This window comes from Rissa tridactyla, chromosome 4 (assembly GCF_028500815.1).
Source record: "Rissa tridactyla isolate bRisTri1 chromosome 4, bRisTri1.patW.cur.20221130, whole genome shotgun sequence".
Taxonomy (NCBI): Eukaryota; Metazoa; Chordata; class Aves; order Charadriiformes; family Laridae; genus Rissa; species Rissa tridactyla.
The window spans coordinates 31,946,421-31,967,080 of record NC_071469.1 but is presented as its reverse complement, the minus strand read 5'-3'; the positions used below and the strand labels follow the sequence as shown (position 1 = coordinate 31,967,080).

General features: G+C 43.8%; 1 protein-coding gene and 1 long non-coding RNA gene across 2 annotated transcripts; one reads left to right on the top strand and one right to left on the bottom strand.

Annotated features, from left to right (window-relative positions):
* Window positions 1-14,079: 14,079 nt before the first annotated feature.
* On the bottom strand, window positions 14,080-18,701 carry SPTSSA (serine palmitoyltransferase small subunit A). Its single transcript, XM_054200709.1, has 2 exons — window positions 18,546-18,701; window positions 14,080-15,329 (listed from the first exon to the last, which is right to left on the bottom strand). Exons 1-2 carry the CDS (start codon window positions 18,646-18,648, stop codon window positions 15,226-15,228), a joined length of 207 nt encoding a protein of 68 aa, XP_054056684.1. The 5' UTR covers window positions 18,649-18,701; the 3' UTR covers window positions 14,080-15,225.
* Window positions 18,702-18,705: 4 nt separating this feature from the next.
* LOC128909280 (uncharacterized) lies at window positions 18,706-19,854 on the top strand. Its single transcript, XR_008466316.1, has 2 exons — window positions 18,706-19,057; window positions 19,681-19,854. It is a non-coding gene; the product is annotated as an uncharacterized LOC128909280 (long non-coding RNA).
* Window positions 19,855-20,660: the final 806 nt, after the last annotated feature.

The window sequence follows — 20,660 nt, the reverse complement described above, 5'->3', positions numbered from 1 at the left end:
TCCTACTTGAACACCTCCCGAGGGAAGGCAACGAGCCTTTGGCACCCAACTCCCTAAGCTCAGCCCAAAGTGCAGTCTGAGCTGCGAGAAGCTTTCTGGGCAGTTCGCCAGAGATATACACTGTATATATACGTACAGCAAATGGACTTTCATCAGAAAACGTATTTAATTTTATTCTTGAGTTCAACGCACCTAACTGCCCTCAGTAAGAAGGAAGGTAAAAAAAACCTCACACGGAGCCACTCTGTGCTGCCACAGACTAAACTACATGCCGTAGTGCAGGCGGCTCAGGCTGCCTGCAGTTCTCAGCTCTGTGCAGAGCTGAACTGTTCAGCCAGGGGTTTTGCATTAGCGGTTCCCTGTTGATTTGCCTGGCGGGTAGAGATTTCCAGCTTCAGAGCCTTCAAATGGGCACACTTCATCAGCGCTCAGTTCACTTTACAGAAGCGTTTACAGCGAGTGCAAGGAATAGACAAGTGTTTATGCTTTGAGAAGAGACTTTCACAAACATTCAGCTCCACCTCAGTGGGCTTAGTTGTCTTAGGGTTTGAATTTTAAGTACCACTTATAGGAGGGAGAATAAATAAGTGGTAAATCTGCTGCACTCAACAGACAATACAGCCAGGTGGCATGATCTCCCCAAACAGTTCAGAGGCACCGAGGTGAAATCCTGTCACGTCGGTGACACCAATCCCCTCACACCAGAGTCACCTAATCCCTGCGCTATCTGAAGACAACTAGGAAATGGAGAAGAAAAGGAAATAAGAGCACTGGCTCAAGACAAGCAGAGACCTGTCCTCTACTCGCAGCTTGTTGCTGTGCCTTCACCATTACCTCACGAGGTCCAAAACCACGAGGCTCCTCACCACAGCACAGCTGAGCCTGCAGCCAAGGCGCTGGACCTGCTGCAAGTGCGCACTGTGGGGAAAGAGAAAGGAGCCAAGGGGAGGCAACAGGCTTCACCCTTTCTTAAAAGCACATGAAGTGATAAGGCTGCACCCCTACCGACTTCAGCAAAGTTTTGAAACGAGCTACGTGTTTCCCCCAGCGAGACTCTGAACAAAATCTTCCAAAGAAAAAGAAGCGTCACAAAATTATTAGCTGCTCCTATAATCTGTAAATCCTACACAACTGTTTCTCTCTCCCTACTCAGTTCCCTTTAAGTCACCAAAGGGGGCTTTCACCAGCAAGCATCAGAAAACCACACAGGGGTTCTGCGGTATTTGTTGTCTTTGCAAATTTTGATGACGATCTGACAATTTTCCCAGCCTGAGCGTGCAAAGCTCTGCTCTCTGCTTCAGAGACCAGCCCTACCGATATTCTGTGCCCTTCATCTCCCTTCAGCTTCATTACCTGTATCAGCTAGCCTTGAACAGATACCTTTGCATTACTTTAGGTAGCACTGAACTGCCTCATTTATTCTGGTCGAGATGAGCCCTACAGAGAACGTGTTTAGCTCACGGTTTCTCGTTGGCACACCCTGCTGCCCTCCTCATCTTCCCCCACCACTATCCATCTTCCCCCACCACTATCCATCTCCAGTTTTTCTCTGCTCCACAAAGAACACGGCCAGCCTCTGGAGATCTCAGCCGTGGCTCTGCCCTCTCTTTGAGCTTCACCAGCTCAAAGTAAATGTTGCACACTTCTTATGGCTGCCAGGAAGCACGACATTTTGGGGAAGAAGTGGGGAGTGTTTTCCTGGGCGGGGCGGGGGCGGGGGGGAGGGAGGGGCGGGAAGAGGCACGTCTTCTTATCTCTTCCCAAACATACTTCATAGTCATTGAAACTTCCATTTTGAAAAGTGCTGGTTTAATTCAGGGCTGCTGTCATCCTTTCTTTCATGACTACCATACTGCGTCTCCCCTTTAAAAGGAGAGTAAAGTGGCATAGGAAGCATCATACATCTGAAGATCTCCTTCCTTTCTGTAAAAATGCAGACACTTTACTAGCTCTGGATGCGATTTGCAAAAATTTTAAGTTGCTTTATTTTTCTTCAGACGTCGTATATAAGGTGTTTGCTAAGATCGTAGAATGGTTCGGGTTGGAGGGGACCTTCAAGATCACCCAGTTCTAACCCCCTGCCATGGGCAGGGACACCTCCCACTAGACCAGGCTGCTCAAAGCCCCATCCAACCTGGCCTTGAACGCTTCCAGGGAGGGGGCAAAATGGCTAAGTAGCATCCTGGGGTGGGAAGAAGGGTGCCAATCAATATTTCAAACCTCAGTGGCTGCAGGGCTGACAGCCAGAAATGATCCAGCTTTATAATTGATTAGGCCACACGATCTGTTTGCTACATATTCACTGGCCTTATGACACATGTCCTCCCCTCCTTAATAACTGATACGCAACTCTTCCCTTCCCCATCTTCTACTCCTCCCATCACCTGAGATCACAAGGGGAGGACAAAGAGGAGCTGGAAATTAAAAACTTGTCATGTTCAATTACCATAAAACTACCAGAATAAATCATACTATCTGTAAGCCCACCAAAGGTACTAAAGCAGAGTAACGGTATGGAACAAATCATACCAAACCAATCTAATTTCCTTCCATAACAGACCAACAGGCCTTGCGGACAGGAAAGAAGCAATCGATGTCAAAACTCGATTTCAGTAAAGGCTTTTGAAGTTACCTAACATGACAATCTCGTAAGCAAGCTGCAGAAGCAAAGATTAGATCAAACCACCATAAGGATGGCTGCAAAAGTCATCAGACACTATTCCTGAGCGGTAATTACCCACAGTTCCCTGTCAAAAAGGAAAGATGCATTGAGATGGCTATTTCACAGATAACTGCCCCACTTCCAACTTCGTTCAGTGCTTTCACTAATAATTTGGACAACGGAATAAACAACCTCACTAAATCTGCACATGAGAAAGTAAGGGGAGTTGTAAGTATACTGGACAGCAAACAGAATTCAAAGTAAACAAACTGGAGAAGCAGTTGGGAAAAGGAGACAAACTGAGCAGGAACCTATGTGAAACGCTGCATTTTCATAGTAACACCCAACTGAATGACTTTGGGACAGGAAACAGCTGCTGAGGTAACAGCTCTTAAGAGGATGGTAACGCAATAGATATCAAGCGGAAGGCAAGTCAACATAATGCCACTGTGAAAAGGCAAACATCAGACGGGGATGTATGAACAGGATTATTTCATGTGTCTTTCAGGATACGTTTTTTCTACTTTACTTGGCGCTGGTCGGGCTTCAGATGAGAAAACACCCAGTTTCAGAAAGGATTTGAGGCAATTTCGCTTATAGAAGATTGTTAATTCCCCGCCTCATCCCTCCAGCCTTCAAGTATATAAAAACCTGTTGCAAAGAGAAAAGGAACAATCAGTCATCTTTGCGCACGGCTGACAGAACAGGTAGCAAGAGGCTTAAATGGAAGCAGGATTATGGTTAGAAATGAGGAAAATCTTCATAATCGGACGGGTAACAGCCCCACCCCACAACCGATTACCCGGTTTGTTCCTTTATTTGTACATGCATATGATGCACGCAAAAAGCATCTTGAAAAGACACGTTAAGGACAAGAACAATCAGAAGACCTTTTGACTCCCAAAGCTGTAGGTGACCCTGTTGGTCACGAAAATAGACTCCCTTCTCTTCAAAACCATGCACTGCTTTTTGCTGTGCTAGGAGTCCCCAAAATGAGTCTCCAATTGGAACAGAGCTCTGCGAAAACACACAGCTGGGGAATCAGCCACTTCCAGACAGACAGATGCCATTTCCTTCTCACTGGTGCAAACCCCCCCTCTCACTGACAGCATCCCCATTAAAAGGTAATTCTTGGGGGGTTGTCATTGGGCGACGGCTTTGTGAGAAGGTTGATTTGACTAGGAACCTTAAATTTACAGCTTGTTTAAAAGCATAGCAGTTGTTGTTTGATGTTCATAATCCACTTGACATTCTGGCTTGTTATACCAGTACATCAAGCAGGTATGACAAACAGGCTAATTAAATGGGGAGCCGGGACAATTTTCACAAGCTTCACCCACACCACAGAGGTGAGCTCTAATTCCTTGAGTGCTGCCACTCAAAAGAAGTCACCGTCTTTAGAGTTGTTGTCGGGGAATCACAGGGATTAGGTGTAGTTACCATGAAATATCAGTTGAGTTGTCAGTGGGAAATCTGTCTCATTCACAGAGTGACATTTTCAATCAGGTGTAAAGAAAAGCTGGAAGCTAATGCACTTGGGGCCAAACACACTGTGGATCAAGGGATACCTAGTCTGGACGTGTGCTAATGAGGATGCTACAGCCTCCCTGGTACTCTCCTAAATTCATTTGGATGTGAAAACAAGGACTGGAGCCTGGGTTGTCCCAGGTAAGTGACCACACTCCTACATTTTAGCTACATAAGTAAAACTGGCACCAACTTCAGCTAGCAAGAGTAATCACATCCCTTACCCGTTAAACTGGACACAGTGAGAAGACAAATTCAAGTTACAGGGATCCTCGTTTTTGACAAGGTCTCAGAGCCCTTATAGTCCAAAGAAGCTAAAAATCACCTCTACCAAGACTAGAAGCTCCCTCCCACCCTTATGAACTACTGCAAAAGGACACAAAATAAAGGTCTAGTCTCTGACTGAAGGCACCAAAGTGTCACTTTTTAAGTGTTCTCACTTAAAAACTTAAACTACAAAAAAAAAGTTCTTTACAAAGTGTTTTTTTTCTTGTTGATGAAGATCCAGGACTGGGAGACAACAAAGCATTCCTTTTAACAATTCTTCTTAACCACACATCGTTTAGGAATTCACAAAACATGAACAGCAATTCTATAATAACCAAAAGGAAAGAAAAAATTACTCCATAAATACTGACTGACTGCAAAAACAGGCTTGTTTTCTCTGGTTTACAGTTTCAGGCCTTTCATGAGGACAACCAGCTCCCATAAAAAATGCTATTTTCAATTTCCACAGGGAACAGCCTCAAACTGGATTAGTGAAAATTGGATTCTTCTTTCCGTTCTCTTCCAGAAACAATACTTCACAGAAAATGGAGATGAGACATTTTGATTTCTTAACAGCAGAGTCATTCATGACTACAATATGTTAAGTCTCAAGTACAAAAGTCCCCGGAATATAGATAAGCATGAATCAACAATCAACCTTTAAGACCAGAAGACAACTCAGGACACGCATTCCAAGGCAAAAAAAAACAAGTCACTTTAATGTACCAACAACAACAAAGTACAGGACAAGTCCATGAGACACCTATTCTGAAAACAAAGCTCATGAGAAGGCAAATAATTCTGCTCAGCTCACAAGGTGTTCAGTTTTATAGGAAAGAGACTTCCAAAATATTGCAGCACATGCCTCTCCTGAATCTTTTTCTCATTTCAAGCTCAGAAAATAGTGCTTACCATTCTGTTGTTTTCAGACTCATTAACTATAACTTTTTATTGAGTAAGAAGAGCATTGAGGGAAATGCAGTGTTGCTGTGAAGATCATCTTGGGACCACATCACCACTGTCATCTCAGCACCTTCCCTGTACTTTCACTCTGTCATCCGATGAGTTTCTAACGCTTCAGGTTCTGTATATTTCTCCTAATGCCTACTGCTATTATGATCTGCCTCAGTTGCTATTATGATCCATGTAAATTTTTTTGGTATCGCTTCTTCACCTGACTTTTTCCTCAGTCTTTAAAGAGCAATAGAAAAGCTGGTTCGAAGGGACTTCGGAGATCACCTAGTCCAGCTTCCCATTGAAAGCAGGACCATTGCCAGCACTAGTTCCATTCAGGTTAGTCATGGCCTTGTCCAGCCACGTCTTGAAAACCTTCAAGGACAGAGGTTTCACAACCACTCTGCTGTTAAGAAATCAAAATGTCTCATCTCCATTTTCTGTGAAGTATGTGAACCTGTTCCTAACTCCTAACCATCTTTGTAGCCTCTTCTGCACAGTTTCTCACCAGCCTTCTGGAACCAAAGAGCCCCAAACCAGATGCAGTATTGGAGCTGAAGCCTCAACAGCATGAAGAGGATAATAATTTCTCTTGATCTGGTGGCCATGTTCTCCTACTGTAGCCTAGCACACAGGCCGACATATTTATGCTGTGAACTCACTGCTGGCTCATGTTCAGCATGTGCCACTAACTCATATGATCTCTCTCAGCAAAACTGAGAATTTTTCACTTCTCCTTGTCAAACTACGTGTGGTTTATGTCAGCCATATCCTAAAGCCAGGCTCTATCTTTCGGCATATTAACTCCCTCCCTCATAGAGGAACACTGTCTAATACAGGGTCATCTGTGAAGATACTGAACATCAGGCCCAGTCTCACCTTAGAGTACTCCACTTTTAGCCACCTTACAAATGAACATTGAGCAACAGATCTAAGTCTAGTGATCCAGCCAGTTCAAACCAACAAACAGTCCATTCACTTTACTCATACTTCTGTGGTCCAGATGAAAACGCTGCAGATGGGAGATTGCGTCAAAAGCCATTCTAAAGTCAAGGTACCAGAATATCTACCACTGCCCTCATCCCCATAACAAGTCATTTAACATAAGGCCACCTGGTTGTGTAAGCAACGCTTTTACACATCATCTTCATAGTCTGTCCTTACTTCTTTCCACTTCTTGTGAGCTCTTTTTTGGCCTTCTAAGTCACTAACAAGCACCTTGCTCGTATAAGTAAGCCTTTTGCAAAAAAAATTCACCCTCACAGGCAGGAGGTCACAGCAGACCCTCACCACAACATCATCACTGTTACTGTCTACATCTTGTTTTCCTTTTTTGTTGTAACTCAGTGCTTTAACCTTGGTAATTCCAGTCTCCAGCTGTCAAAATACATGTGGCAACTCAGCAAATGAAACCAAACGGACACAGATAAATTTCTGTTTCTCCTATACATGTTCCCTCTTACATCTACCATCCTTCTAATCTAGGCCTGAAATTATTTAAGAAAGCATACAGCAGTTGAAACCACTCTAATGCACAATGCAAAGGGTTTATCAGTAGCTGTATGGAGAGTTCAAATGCTAATGAAATATCAGGCTAAAGATGTTTTCCCCCACAGGACTGCTTCTTAAAGCAGGTAAAGACATCCATGACACTGGTATACCATGGGATGCGTATACATTGGCTTTAAGAGGAATAAATATTGCCATCATCAATCAACTTAGAAACCACCAATCAGCGTAGCATCTGCTCCCCAGATTGCAGTCACCAGCCAAGGGCGAAGGAATGAAAGGCTTGAGCTATGCCTGCCACTCATCTGAACAAGCCTCAGGATCTTCAAAAGGCACAAGACAGAACATTTGCGCTTGCACATGCACATCACATTTAGCAGAAGCAGCACCAAAAACCAAGGTGTCATGCAGATGTGTAAAGGTTGTCCACCTCACGCCATGCGGCACAGCGCAGAGGCCAGAGTTAGCATCTCTCCGTGATTCAGCTTAATTCAGGATTCCCCGCAAACCCTTTCAATCTTTTCAATGTAAGCATGGCTTAATACAATTCTCTTTCCAAGGAAAAGCAGAGAAGTTGCACAAGCCCTTCTGCAGGGTACTTTTGGCTCTCAGCATCACATTGATGAAGATGGTTTTTTTGAAACGAGGCTAACAACCAAGAAATAATTTGATATAATCACCCACTAATTCAGTCCCGAGTTTGGGAATTATCTGCTAATTCTGATTAAAATTCAGCAAGTATTACCCAAGCATAGAACTCTCCAGGGCCTGGGATGCAATACAGGGGATTTTCTTCAAAATGTTAGTTTTGAGCTGGTAACGTAACAAAAGTAAAAGAATAAGCTGTCATGAGTCTGGCACCTGTAACTAAATGCTCGAATTCAGACCAAGCGTGCCTTTGGATAACTCTTCAGATGATCTGATCATGCAATCCTACTATATCAGCAAGAATATTATGTGAAGACGTCTTCCAGAATTTCGTAATCTTTTGTGTATTGTGTGTATTAAATAGCAACACTGAAAAATGTATTCTGAGGCATCAGTTTCTTGCTTTTTGAAGGATACAAAGCAAGAACAGTTTGAAAGAAAAACAATCCAAATGGCAGACATGAAAACACAGAATCGCAGAATGGTAGGGTTGGAAGGGACCTCTGGAGATCATCCAGTCCAACCCCCCTGCCACAGCAGGGTCACCTAGAGCAGGTTGCACAGGAACGCGCCCAGGCGGGTTTTGAATGTCTCCAGAGACGGAGACTCCACCACCTCTCTGGGCAGCCTGTGCCAGTGCTCTGCCACCCTCAAAGGAAAGAAGTTTCTCCTCATGTTGAGATGGAACTTCCTATGCTCAAGTTTGTGCCCGTTACCTCTTGTCCTGTCAGCTCTTGTCCTGTCCTTGTCCTAACAGCTAATTATTACAGAAGCAGGAGAGGAACACAAACCTTGGCCAGAGGATTTTTGCTTTAAATTCTTATGTAATCATAAATACTTAGTTTTCCTCCCAAAAACAAGCAAACAAACTTCAGAGAAAAGACAAATAACATCAATCATTGCCAAGACAATTTTTTCCCCAAAAAATTCTTTTGGGGGCTAGCTAGTACATCTTCTTGTCATTGTGAAATATGGGATGAAATACGCTGTCCCTCTCAAATTGCAGGGAGCACAAAATGCAAGACATGCCAAGACAATTCCACCTGCAGATATGGGCACAAATAAAAATCAGACACGTCAGACATGACGTTGTAACTGTATGAACATTAGTGAAGTGCTGATCATCTGTTAGTTCCAACTATCAGACACATCTTAGAGCAGGGAGCTTCAGGTTTATCCCATGGTATACCAGGAACATTCAGGTTTATGAAGATTCACATCCAAGAATGCACATACAAGAACTGACAGTTTTAATGAGAAAGCAACCAATTACATATAAATTGAATCTTGGGCTTCTTCCGCAAACATTATCTGGATAACCTTTTTATTTTGAGGCAATATAGAATCATAGAATGGTTCAGGTTGGAAGGGACCTTAAAGATCATCTAGTTCCAAGCCCCCTGCCATAGGCAGGGACACCTCCCACTAGACCAGGCTGCTCAAAGCCCCATCCAGCCTGGCCTTGAACACTTCCAGGAATGGGGCATCCACAGCTTCCCTGGGCAACCTGTTCCACTGCCTCACCACCCTCACAGTAAAGAATTTGTTCCTAATATCTAATCTAATTCCTACACTCCCTGATAAGGAGTCCCTCTCCACCTTTTCTGTAGGCCCCCTTTACATACTGGAAGGCCGCTGTAAGGTCTCCTCGGGGCCTTCTCTTCTCCATGGGATCCTTTAAGAGGATTAAATAAAATAAATACTATGATTAATTTTTTTCTGGGAAGATAGTAATAAGCTGTTTATTACTCATATGCTTCATTTGCAGAAATCAAGCAATAAAGACTAGAAAAGCCACCTTCGAAGTCAGTCAACTTTTTACCATTGAAACACTCTCAATGTAATCCAGCCTAATGAAACATATTGCTGTCACAAGATTGGTATTGTACACGGCACGCCTGCTTCAAGGTTAAGAAAGAACAATAAAAGACAAAAAAAAAGTGTCTTCCGTTAACTTATAAAAGTGCATTTCGGCCAGTAACAGGCTATGACAGAGAATCACCACCAAGATCACCAACATGGAGGATGGCTCTCGTCTTTTCCGAGATTCTTACATTTGGTTTGTAGCTGCAATTGGCATGTCCTTTATCCAATTTAGCGATTACTGCTCCATGATTATCCGTCTGCAACTGGCACATCCTATATCCAATTTAGCGATTACTGCTCCACGATTATCTGTCTGGCTTAAGACAGGTGTCGAGGCTGCAGGGTTTTCCATCAGTTTATTTCATCAAAACATCCGTTTACGTAACACGAGATATAACAGTAAAGCCTTTAGGATGATTATTCAGTCTCTAATCCCAAACAGCATCACTCCAAACCACTAAATAAATAAATAAATCACTGTGACATCCTACCAGTGCTAGCAGGTGCCTTTATGGCATGGAGGTTTCACCCAGGTGAAACCATAGGTCCACACATTCCGGCTACGCAGTCTATAATATGCAGTCATATTACCAGCATGGTACTATCACCCCTCAATTCAACTCTTCCGTCATGTAAGGCTCCTAGCTTGGTAACTGTTATATTTACGGGAAATACTTTCTTCCGTCTAGTAAGTTTTGTAGTTTAGCACAGGGATCAGCTTCAGATTTGAAAACATGGCTACACTTTCTGTTTAGGGAAATGATTCCTACATTTTCCAAAACATTAGAATAACCTATTTCATAAAAGTTTAAGTTTCACAGAAACCAGAGGCTTTGTAAAAGAATTTTCATCCCTCAGTTCATCCTGTTGCTCATCCAAGGCAAACAAGATTTTCATTTCCAGTCTCTTTTCTTTGGTATCAGTCGCACTGTATGCGCCTTCCCTGTGGTTTTACATAATGAACCATTTTTAGATTAGAATCACTGTTAATTCATTTAAAATTCCTCCAGAATGAAGAATGCCATTAACAGGGAGTCCTCTCCGCACAGGAAAGTGGAATCTCTTTAACAGACTCCAAAATGCCAAGGAGTTATATGCTTCTGGAGCCACAAATTGTAGCAGCAGCAAAACATAGGGAACTGTTGTAAGTTTAAAACAAGAGTCTCTGATACTTGACAGGGCTCTTGCCGAAATAAAGCATGCTTCTCTACGTTCATATTATAAAGCCTAAATACCTGATCCGTAACCAGGTGTAGCTTGTAAATTGTACATGTATATCATCATCGTATTGACTATTAAAATAAGCAGCACTACCTACAAAATAAAGTGCTAGCCAGTGCCTTAGTTTGGGTTTGGGGGTTGTTTGGTTTGGGGTTTGGTTTCTTTTTATTGGTGGGGTTTTTTTTCCCCACTATAACAAGAAGTCCATGCAAGAATAAGCCGAATTCTGTTAAGGGTACATACTGGATGGCTCAGTGAATCCGCGGAGCACTGTAAAGAGGTGCAGCAGCAACACAACCTCGGCAGAGTCTGACTTACAGCCAAGGCCACCTCCCAGCTTTTGTGCATTGTGTTAAACACTTAGCGATAAGGTATTGCGTAACATAATTCCCCATTTTATTTAACACTAAGTACTCGTAACATTCGAGATGGACACCTGCTGCCATTGCAGAACTATTATGAAGGAAAAGCTCAACTTTAATGATACTTTAGAAATCGGATCAGCCTTTGAATCAAGTTTATGTCAAGGCCTGTTCAACTCTTACCCAGCTGAACTCTCAGGGAGAGTGGATATTCACAATTTCTTACTCTTCAATCACGCAATGACGGTTTAGATGGACTGAGGATCTTGTGACGATATACTGAAGATTACAAAAAGATCTAGAATTTCATCTCTCCCCATTACACAGAGAGGGAGCTGGATCCAGCTCTGGACTATGATGCCAGATTTTCTCCTTAAACCACCATGACACGAACAAAAGGCAGAAAAGACAGCAGCCATTGTGCTCAGTGGTGACTGCTGTTTCAGGCTGACCCAGCAGACCAAACAGAGAAACAATGCGAACGACATGGAAAGCTTCGTGCTTTTGTCTTTAAAAGAAAAAACAAAAAAAACCAAACCCAGTGGTGTGAGGATAACATGTCAGCAAGAGGGGAAGAAACAGTTTTCCTAAAATAGCAGTTGCAGAAAACATGGGCAAATTAGCAGGGGAAAGGACCTTCTGGCACTGAAAACCTGTATTGAGGTCCCAGCTCCAGAGTAAGCTGCTCTGATATTTCAGAGGATGGCTCCTCTCTCCGCAGCTTTGGGCGCGGCCCACTAGTCCCACGGTATCAGATCTCTTCACCACAACATAACCTTTATTTGCTGTTAGCCAAGAGCAAGCACCCCATCTCTAGTATTTATAGTGCACACTTCATTACTGCACCTGAATGAAACAGGGCAAGGCCTCGCATCATACCAGTTGCACCAATTTGCAGTAATACAATGCACGCCTGTCGCGCCAGATTCATCTTTACAGTGCTATGCTCCTTCCACACCTATTTATTTTTAATAGTGAATATTTACACAAATGCAAAAAGGGTTTTCTTGCTAAATTTTGCCAAGAAAGTCTCACTTAAGGATTCTCTGGTGTTTTCCTTCACAGGGTAGTTAAGAAACCAGGAAAGAATAAAAACAAACAACACACAGCCTCTGTGTCTAAATTAATTGCTATGTAATAATTTCTGACAGGAAATAAACAGTTTATGTGTGTGTATATATATATAAAAATTATATACATATATATATAACCAATCCAGGACACACATACACACACGTCCCAGATCCATTTCTGGCTCCAGACTGACTTTCTGCAATACTGTGCCTTGGTTTCCTCTTTTGGTTATGGGAGCAAAGGTTTTTAATGATGATTTCTACAGCACCCAGCCCTCACGTCAGCCGAGGGGCCTCTGGAAGCCTCCAGGGCTGTGGGCTAGGCAGACTCCTGCCAGGGTGGCCAGCAGGGACCAGCACAACAAGCCATCCCAGCTGGGCGGGATGCTCCAGCCTCAGGCTGGGCTGACTGGTGGAGCTGATGCCATCAGTTCTGCTGTAACACATCACGCATTTTTGAACACTTATGACTCTATCTAAACCCCAAGAGCTATTACTATTAAAAGACTAACAGAAAGCCACTTGCAGGGTGCTCAGGTTTTCTTTCTCAGTTCTCACATTTACTTTTTTCCAACTTTATCTAAATTACTGATGGCTCAATTATTATCACCCTGTTAAAACAAAAGCATAATGGACCAGCTGCCTCCAAATGGTATTTAAACTGCCTTCGACCTCCGGCTCGCACCAAAAATGCTTACAGTTCTCTCACAAGGAGGATAGGATCCCCCAACTAACATAATAAAGCAGACTGCAGTGGGAAAACAACTTAGTAGTCTTATGATTCATTTATTTCATTTATTATTCAAATTCAATGATTAATTAAATCCCTACCAATACCCTTATTTTAAAAAAGAAAACTTACTCCCCTTCATAATTATCATCCCTTGAACCGTCTCTTCCCTAGATCAACTTTAGGAAAAGCACACGTTGCAGAAACTTTCTTCTAGAAATTCAAACTCTAGTAACGTATAGTATTTTATTAACAAAATTATTCCATCTTTAACAGAGTTATCTGGAATCTAACAGAACAGTCCACAACTATGAGATTCTTGATTTATAATTAAAAAAAGAAATGCTGAAAAAGACTGTACTCAAATTAGCAAATTGAATTTGAGTATGATATCGATCAAGCTCACTCCAACGTAACACAAGTCATTGGAGATGATGGTCACTTTTTTTCCCCTCAAGAAACAGCAGACAGCTAATAAAAGTCGGGATAGCAAAGCCCTTTTACAAAGCCTTTCACAAATAAAAATCACGCTTAACATTCCTAATGTAACCAGACGGAAGGGCTTCCTCCTTCCCCCATCCCCATCCCACTAAACCCCTTTCTCAGCAGGAGATGGGTATCAGTCACAGTAGTAGTTCGCAAAGAAACATCACAGTACCAATTTAATCCACAGACACCAGGAATTTATGCTACATCACTCCAAAAAGAGTATGTTAACTTATCGTTACCTCCTTATATATTTAAAATACTCACATACCACCCCGGATACATTAAAAAAACCCCACCACCCCAAAAACCTACCTATGTTTAGATAACCAGTTATTAATAAGCGAAGGCACTAATTTAGTGGGAGACTCCTACCAACTTCAGTGAAGCAAGGGTTCACCTATGAAGTTCAAGGCTGTTTATAGCTCCCAAGACAACAACAGAGTTTTAATCAAATACACGTGAAGTTCTTAAATACAGGGGAAAAAAAAACAAACAACGAAACACTCTATGCTCCTAAGTGTGCATTTGAGAAAATTAAATAAACCTAAAAGACAGTATCTTTATAGAACAATTTAGTTATACAGCTTAGGTATAATTCCTGATTTCAGTAGAAGTTGCATAAGTGATATAACCGTACCTATTATTAGTAAGCCATTAAAAAAATCACAATTCTTTCGTCAAGTATCATTTTTCCCCTTTTGGAAAGTTCTGAGAAAAGCAAGCAGCATTCAGAAACACATTAACTTCTCAAAGAAAGCTTTGCATCAAAGCTCTGCTTTTAAACTTTTATTTTTTAAACAACAACAACAAAAAATCCTCCACTTAGGAAAGTTAAGTTGTCACCATCTTACATTTCAGAATACAAAACTGAAAAAAATCCCTATAAAAAAAAAAGACAGGACTTCAGCCAAGTATTGAGCTACTTATTGCTGTAGATGTAACTCAAGTCCATTTAAACCCCTATGTTTTGGTCGTCTGTATCGAGAACATGTTTGGAACACTAGCAGCAATAGAAAACCCCTTTAAAACCTAGACATAGTTACATTGTTGAGTGAAAATCAGCAGAAACGATAACCATCGGAACATAAGAAAGCATCCTGTAAAAGTACAATTGAATTGGTAGCTAGAAAAACAGGGTTGATTTAAAGTGCTATCCCAAAGCCTTATGTGGGTCTATGTCAGTAAAGGAAAGTTCTTTTTCCACTAGATATAGCCCAGAACCACGGCAGTACTCCAAACATAACGAATGCAGTCTTCACTCTGCCACAATGCCTCACCTCCCCCGCCCTCCTCCAACAAGTAGAATACAGAAACTTGAAATAATTGCTAATTTGAAACTCAGGCAATACGCACAAATATACTGTTGAACAAAGTTTGGACAACAAACAGTACACCTGAGTTCAGTCATACAAACTAACTTTTGTAAATAGCATTAGACGAATATATCCATGTCTCTAATATGAATCTAGATGTATTTTCTTACAAAACGCATTAATAGAAATATCCAGGCAAATACATACCATACAATAGCAAAAGCTTTAAGCCCCATTTAATAAGATGACTTTCCGATTAAAAATAGAAGGCAATTAAGATTTACTCAAAATTACAATTAAGAAAAGCTTTCACAGTGCAATATTGAAACTGTCACAAAGTTAAGAAAATACTGATATCAAAGTACAATCACAATGTTAAAGTAGACAAAACTACTATACAAGGGCGTATCTTGTAAAATTAAAAGGAATGAACACAACATAGGGGACATCTCTCGTCCCTGCTCTACATATCTCGTTTCCTAGTCTTCAGAGTCATAATTGTGTCTTTCCGACATCGGTAGAAGTCTTGTTAAAACTAAGAGGTTCATTCTTCTTTGCGGACCAGATTTCAAAGCCCGATTACTTCTTGAAAATACGTTCTTCATCACTGCACAATTTCAAAGTAGTGCAATATTGCCATGATGTGCTGAGGCATGAACACGTAGCCCGTGTAGAGTGCCATTCCGACAATGGAAACTAGCATGGAATCTGAATTACAGTTGAGGAAAAAAAGCATTTGAAGTAGAAAGTGCATTTAGCTATCATGTAACTATAGCACTAAAACTTTCCCGGTAAGTATCTTATAACATTACATTTTTAAATCAGACGGGGTCAACTGTATTCAGCAATTACAGCTACGGGAAGAACCAACTGAACACCAAAAACCAGAACACTGGTAGGAACGATCAGGTGAATTACAGAAGGATGCCTTGCAAGTTATCCACTGCCTTGTCATGGACACAAGAGGACAGGCCAAAGTACGGGAAGCACAAGGCAGGGAACAGAAAATGAGAATTGAGCACATACAAGTTTTTACATGCATCTTCCTAGGTCTTCTGCAAGTCTTGCAGAAGCCAGCGCCATTCAGCCAAGCAGAGAAAAGTCAACTATCACAAAAAAACAAACCAAACCCACAATAATATCAGTAGCTCTACTGAGTAAGAGCTCTTATTGGTGGATGACCTACTCATTTTTAAGCAGAGGTCTAAGCATTAGACGCTGACCTCAACTTCTTGGAATAGAATGACCTAATAAATTTAATTTATGATGCGCAAAACACATCTGGTACGAAAGTTGTGCTGTTAGCGTAATGAAGTCAGGAAACCTCAAATCCATTTCTAGCTGCCAGTGTCCTCTAGGCCCTAAGTCACCACATTATTTCATTAATTTTTCCACCTGCATGTCATGCTCAGACCCTTCCTCATGGGCCGGCAGCTCAATTTATGTGTTTCTTTATCCTAACTACCACCAAACAACCACAGGGTGAGTGAAAAAGCATTAGTAACATCGTGACATGCACCTTTCTAACTATTTCACTCACAAAGCCTCAGAGCATCAGCACAGCTTTGAGTCAAGTTGTGTACTTACACAGACGCTCATTAGTACTTTACTATAGCAGACCACCCGGCAAAACAAACTTCACATGAAGCTATCTGCTAAAAAACCTTAAGATGACCACTTTATTAGTTGAACTTCTAACAGGGACCTTTTATATAGAGAAGTGAGACGACAGCTTATAATGCATACGTACAACTGGACCTTTGTCAAGCTCTAGGGCTCTTTATCTACAGAAATTATGGCATCAGATTACTGAAAGATTATGCTAAATTTTGAATTTCTGAAATTCAAAAGTACTCAAAATTAATAATATGGTTTCACCCAACTACCTGCAGAGATTCAGTAAACTTAGACAGGAACACTATAAAAAGCACTGGAGATTAACAAGCACGATAACACTGGACAGCAGTACTCGGTTTCCACAGGTGAATCCAGAGGAGCTGCGCATGCTCTGCATCTTCAAGAAATCAAATCACCACAGCACGCGTGTAACAAATGCTCAATGACCAACTTCCCCGTGGCAGAGCAGAGGTATTAGCTGCGCTTATTAGAGCGTACTAGCTGCTTGGTGTATTTTTAGTCCCAGAAGATTATACAGTAAGAGATACTAAAATGAAGGTCAACTCATAAATCCACGTTTCCGTATCAGCGCTCCCTTCTGATTCTGGAGCACAAGCAGCAGACAGACCAGCAGCAGAGACACACACCAGCAGCTCCCAAGGCTGCTGCGTCCGCGTGGCATCCGAACACCACCCAGCAGACCTGGCCCACCAACAGCGAAAGCACCCAGTTTGAGGACAAAAAACAGTTTTGCTGACCCGAGATCGCAAACGATATTTGTGCCGCCCATGACATCTGTAAGTTAAGCGGCAATCACTTCACTACAATATGAGCATTTTATGAAAGCAAACATGTGCACACGCTCTCATTTACTTAACTGCTTTGCACAAGTTAAAAAGCTGCATGGTTAATACAAAAGGAAAAAAAAGTACTTGTGACTAAAGTAACTGCAGGAAAAGCAAAGAAAGCGAAGATGGAAGTTTCCTCAGTTATACAGACATGGCATAACAGAGGAAGATTATGTTAGCAAGGAACACAACATTTTGAAGATCCCCTACCTAAACAACTGTGCACTTTAAGTCTATAAATACTAGCAAAGAGGAATAGTAAGTTATCTCCACTTCTACTGACTTTACACAGGAAAAAAAATACCTCTGATTGCAGAGCTGTAACTTGGGCAACCACTTTTATATAACAAATGTGAGTTGCTTTATAAAACTGAATAGTATCTCAGTAAAAGCAGCTTCTCACAACTATTTACACCCTTCTCTTTGTTAGTGTTTTGACTAATTTCTCTCTCTGCCTCTCAACATTAATTGGAGATGGCTCAGGGTCATTCATATGAGAAATCATTTTAAGTCAAGATCAAAACAGACACGCTTAAGAGAAAAATACTTGTGATACCATAACAACGCTTGAAAGAATATACTGTCTATATGAAAGGGATGGGTAAAGAAGCAAACCTATATGCAGTCTTTATACAGACGCCTTCACATAAGCATCTATCAAGTTCTTCCACTCCAAAAGAGCAAAGCAAACTTACCAGCTCACGGATTAAATACTCATCTACTAAAAACCCATGTGGCAAAGCACCATGCAAAGGTAAGCCTGCAAGGATTTGCAGCATGCACATTTGCTTTCCACTAGGCAAAAATACAAAAGCATTCACGAAAGACACCTGTGCTTAACAGAAAGCTTGAGATGCCCGTGCAAAAGACAGGTGAAAGAACTACCACCACTCAACAGAAGAAAAATTACAGGAGAAATAACTTCAAGACAGGAATTTATGCCCGAGGAGACACAGGGACTAGACTGACAGACGCCCAGTGACGGGATGCGGCGTTCCAGTGTGAGGGCTATTCCCCAATTTGGGCGGCGTGTCCCTTTGTGAGGGCGAGGAGCTGTAGCCCCTGCCTGCGAGGAGGGGACCAGCCCCAGACCCGCTCCCGGGCGGAGGGTGCCGCTCCTCCGCCCGCCGCGGGCACCCGCCGCGCTCGGTGCCTCAGACCAGCCGCCCCCCGCCGCGGCCCGGCCCGGCCCCGCTCCCCGGCCCGGCTCTCCTCCCGCCGCCCTCACCCCCAGAACGCCCCGCCGGCGCCCCACCGCCCTCAGCACGGCCAGGGCCCAGCCGCCTCCCCGGCGCCGTCTCGCCTGCCCGGCACCGCACCGCACCGCACGGGCGGCACAGCCGGCGGGGCCGACACACCCGCCCGCGGCCTCGGGGCAGCCCCGGAGGAGCCCCCGCAGGGGGACGGCAACCCCCCGCGCCGCGCAGACAGACGCCAGGCCCGGCCGGCAGAAGGATACTGAAGACAGTGCGCTCCCAGGGCTCCAGCATGTAGAGCGCGGTGACCAGCAGGTACTGGTAGTACAGCCACGACATCCGCTTCCAGGCCGAGCCCAGCGCCATGTCGCGCCCCGCGCTCTCCCCACCCGCCCTGCGCCGGGCCCAGGCCGAGCGGAGACGGGGGCGGTGGCAGCCCGCGGCCCGCCCTCCCGCCGCCGGGACCGGGACCGGCCCCGCCCCGCGCCCGAGCGGCCGCCGCCCACCGAGATGGAGGCGCTGAGGCCTGAGGGCCAGGCGCGCACACGGGGCGCTGCGATCGCCACAGCCAGCCGCCCTCCGGCGGGGGCGCACAGCGGGACAGCGGCTCCGTCCCGGAACGTTCTCGTCCAGCGGTGGGCCACGGCCTGTGCCCGAGCACGTTACATTGCACGGCTGGCAGTGAACCGGCAGCAAACGGCCCGTCTGAGTGTCTGGGTTTGAGGACTAATTTCTCTTCTTATGCTTGGTAAAACTGCACTTGCAGAAGGCTCTAGTGTGTGAATTTGTGAAAATATTTACTTTATAGCCAGCTATGGTATGCAGGTTTCAAGGTCTGAGTGTTTTCGAGCTCGCCAGGTGCAGGGACGAGGAGGAGCGAGACCTGGGCGCTTGACCCCGGCTGGCCAACAGCATCATTTCGTACCATGAATGTCACATTCAATATAAATTAGAAAGTTTTGCTGCGTAGTCTCCCTTGATGGCTGCGGTCCAGGGAACTCCTTGCCCTGGTGCCGGACCCCTGAGCCTTTCCCTTCCCAAAGCCGCAGCGCTCGCAGTGTCCGACATTTGCTGTCCACGGCTCGGAATGGGCTGAGTATGATCCTGTATATTTTACATCGGTATTAGGATCAATACTGGTTCTTTAGTGTTACTAAGGCTAATTATCTAGTCTTATTCTAGTAAATCTGCTTATATTTCAACCCACGTTTCCTTGTTTTTCCCCCAATTCCCCTTCCCGGGTGGGGAGGGGTCAGCGGGTGAGAGAATAATTGTCTAAATGACAATAAATTGTTGTGGGTTACTCAAACAATAATACTGAGTCATAGCTAGGAGACGGTGCTGCAGCCTATTTTCTCTCATCCTGTGTAATCTAAATCGATGTTCTGGGAATTACAGAAGACCTGAAGCCTGGCCCACGGGAAGTGGGGTGAAAATGTGCTGCAGGAGCCTTCGGTGCCTGCAGTGGTCAGAGGGTAAAGCCCACCCAAAACCATGTCCCAGATAAATGACGATCTTAACAGTGGACAACTCTGGGTAGGTTAATGGAAAAATAAAGAGGTGACAGATCAACTGTTTAACTGTTGCTAATTTTGCACTTTCCTAAGGCACTAGGGGACAGAAACCAGAGGGTGTGGGACACTCCTGCCCTGGCTGCTAATGGGCCTCAGATAAGGAGAAATTCCCAGAGGCTGGCCTGGGCCTGCACGATTAGAAAGGCTGTTGTCAGCCTTTACTGACAAGCGAGTTGAGAGCTCTTCCCAGCTGAAAGCCCGCTGGAAGGGGACATACGCAATCATCAGGCACCATGATGAAGCAGAGCATGAGGTGCAACCACTGGGCACGGGGGCCAGGCCACCAGCCAGGACTTCGCACACCAAGGGTGCACACCGTAGATTAGAAGCTGGTATTGACCCACTGGACTCACCCTGCTTGGTAAATCAGTTTGCAGTTGTGTCACTGAGCGGTGTGATTCTGTTCTGGCAGCCTACCTTCACCTGTGCTATTAGTACAATGAAAAATAAGGAAACACAGTCGCAGGAGGATGCACGTACTGAACTATTTACACAGATGCAAAATACAACTACAGTACCAGGAGATGACTGTGAAAAAGAAAACCAGGTGGCAGAGACAACTGCAGACTGGTTTGTGTGGCAGAATCTGAAAAGGGATTTAATTAAACCAGAGGACATTTAGACACACTTTATCTATAAAGATTTATTTCAGTAGAAGAAGAAATGAGAGCATTCACACAATTAGTACTCCCACACAACTGGCTACAGCAGCTGTTGTCCCTATCCAAGCCCACTGGTGCTTGTGGCAATTGCAGCTGGAGGAGTCCTGTGTTGGTGTTGCTTCTTGAAAAAGCGATGGGTATC

What these genes read in the sequence shown, in the direction of transcription:
- SPTSSA (XM_054200709.1), bottom strand. Translation starts at nt 18,648, where the DNA reads ATGGCGCTGGGCTCGGCCTGGAAGCGGATGTCGTGGCTGTACTACCAG. An exon ending in CTGGGAGCGCACTGTCTTCA is followed by an intron (nt 15,330 to 18,545) that starts GTATCCTTCTGC and finishes ACTGTAATTCAG; the next exon opens with ATTCCATGCTAGTTTCCATT.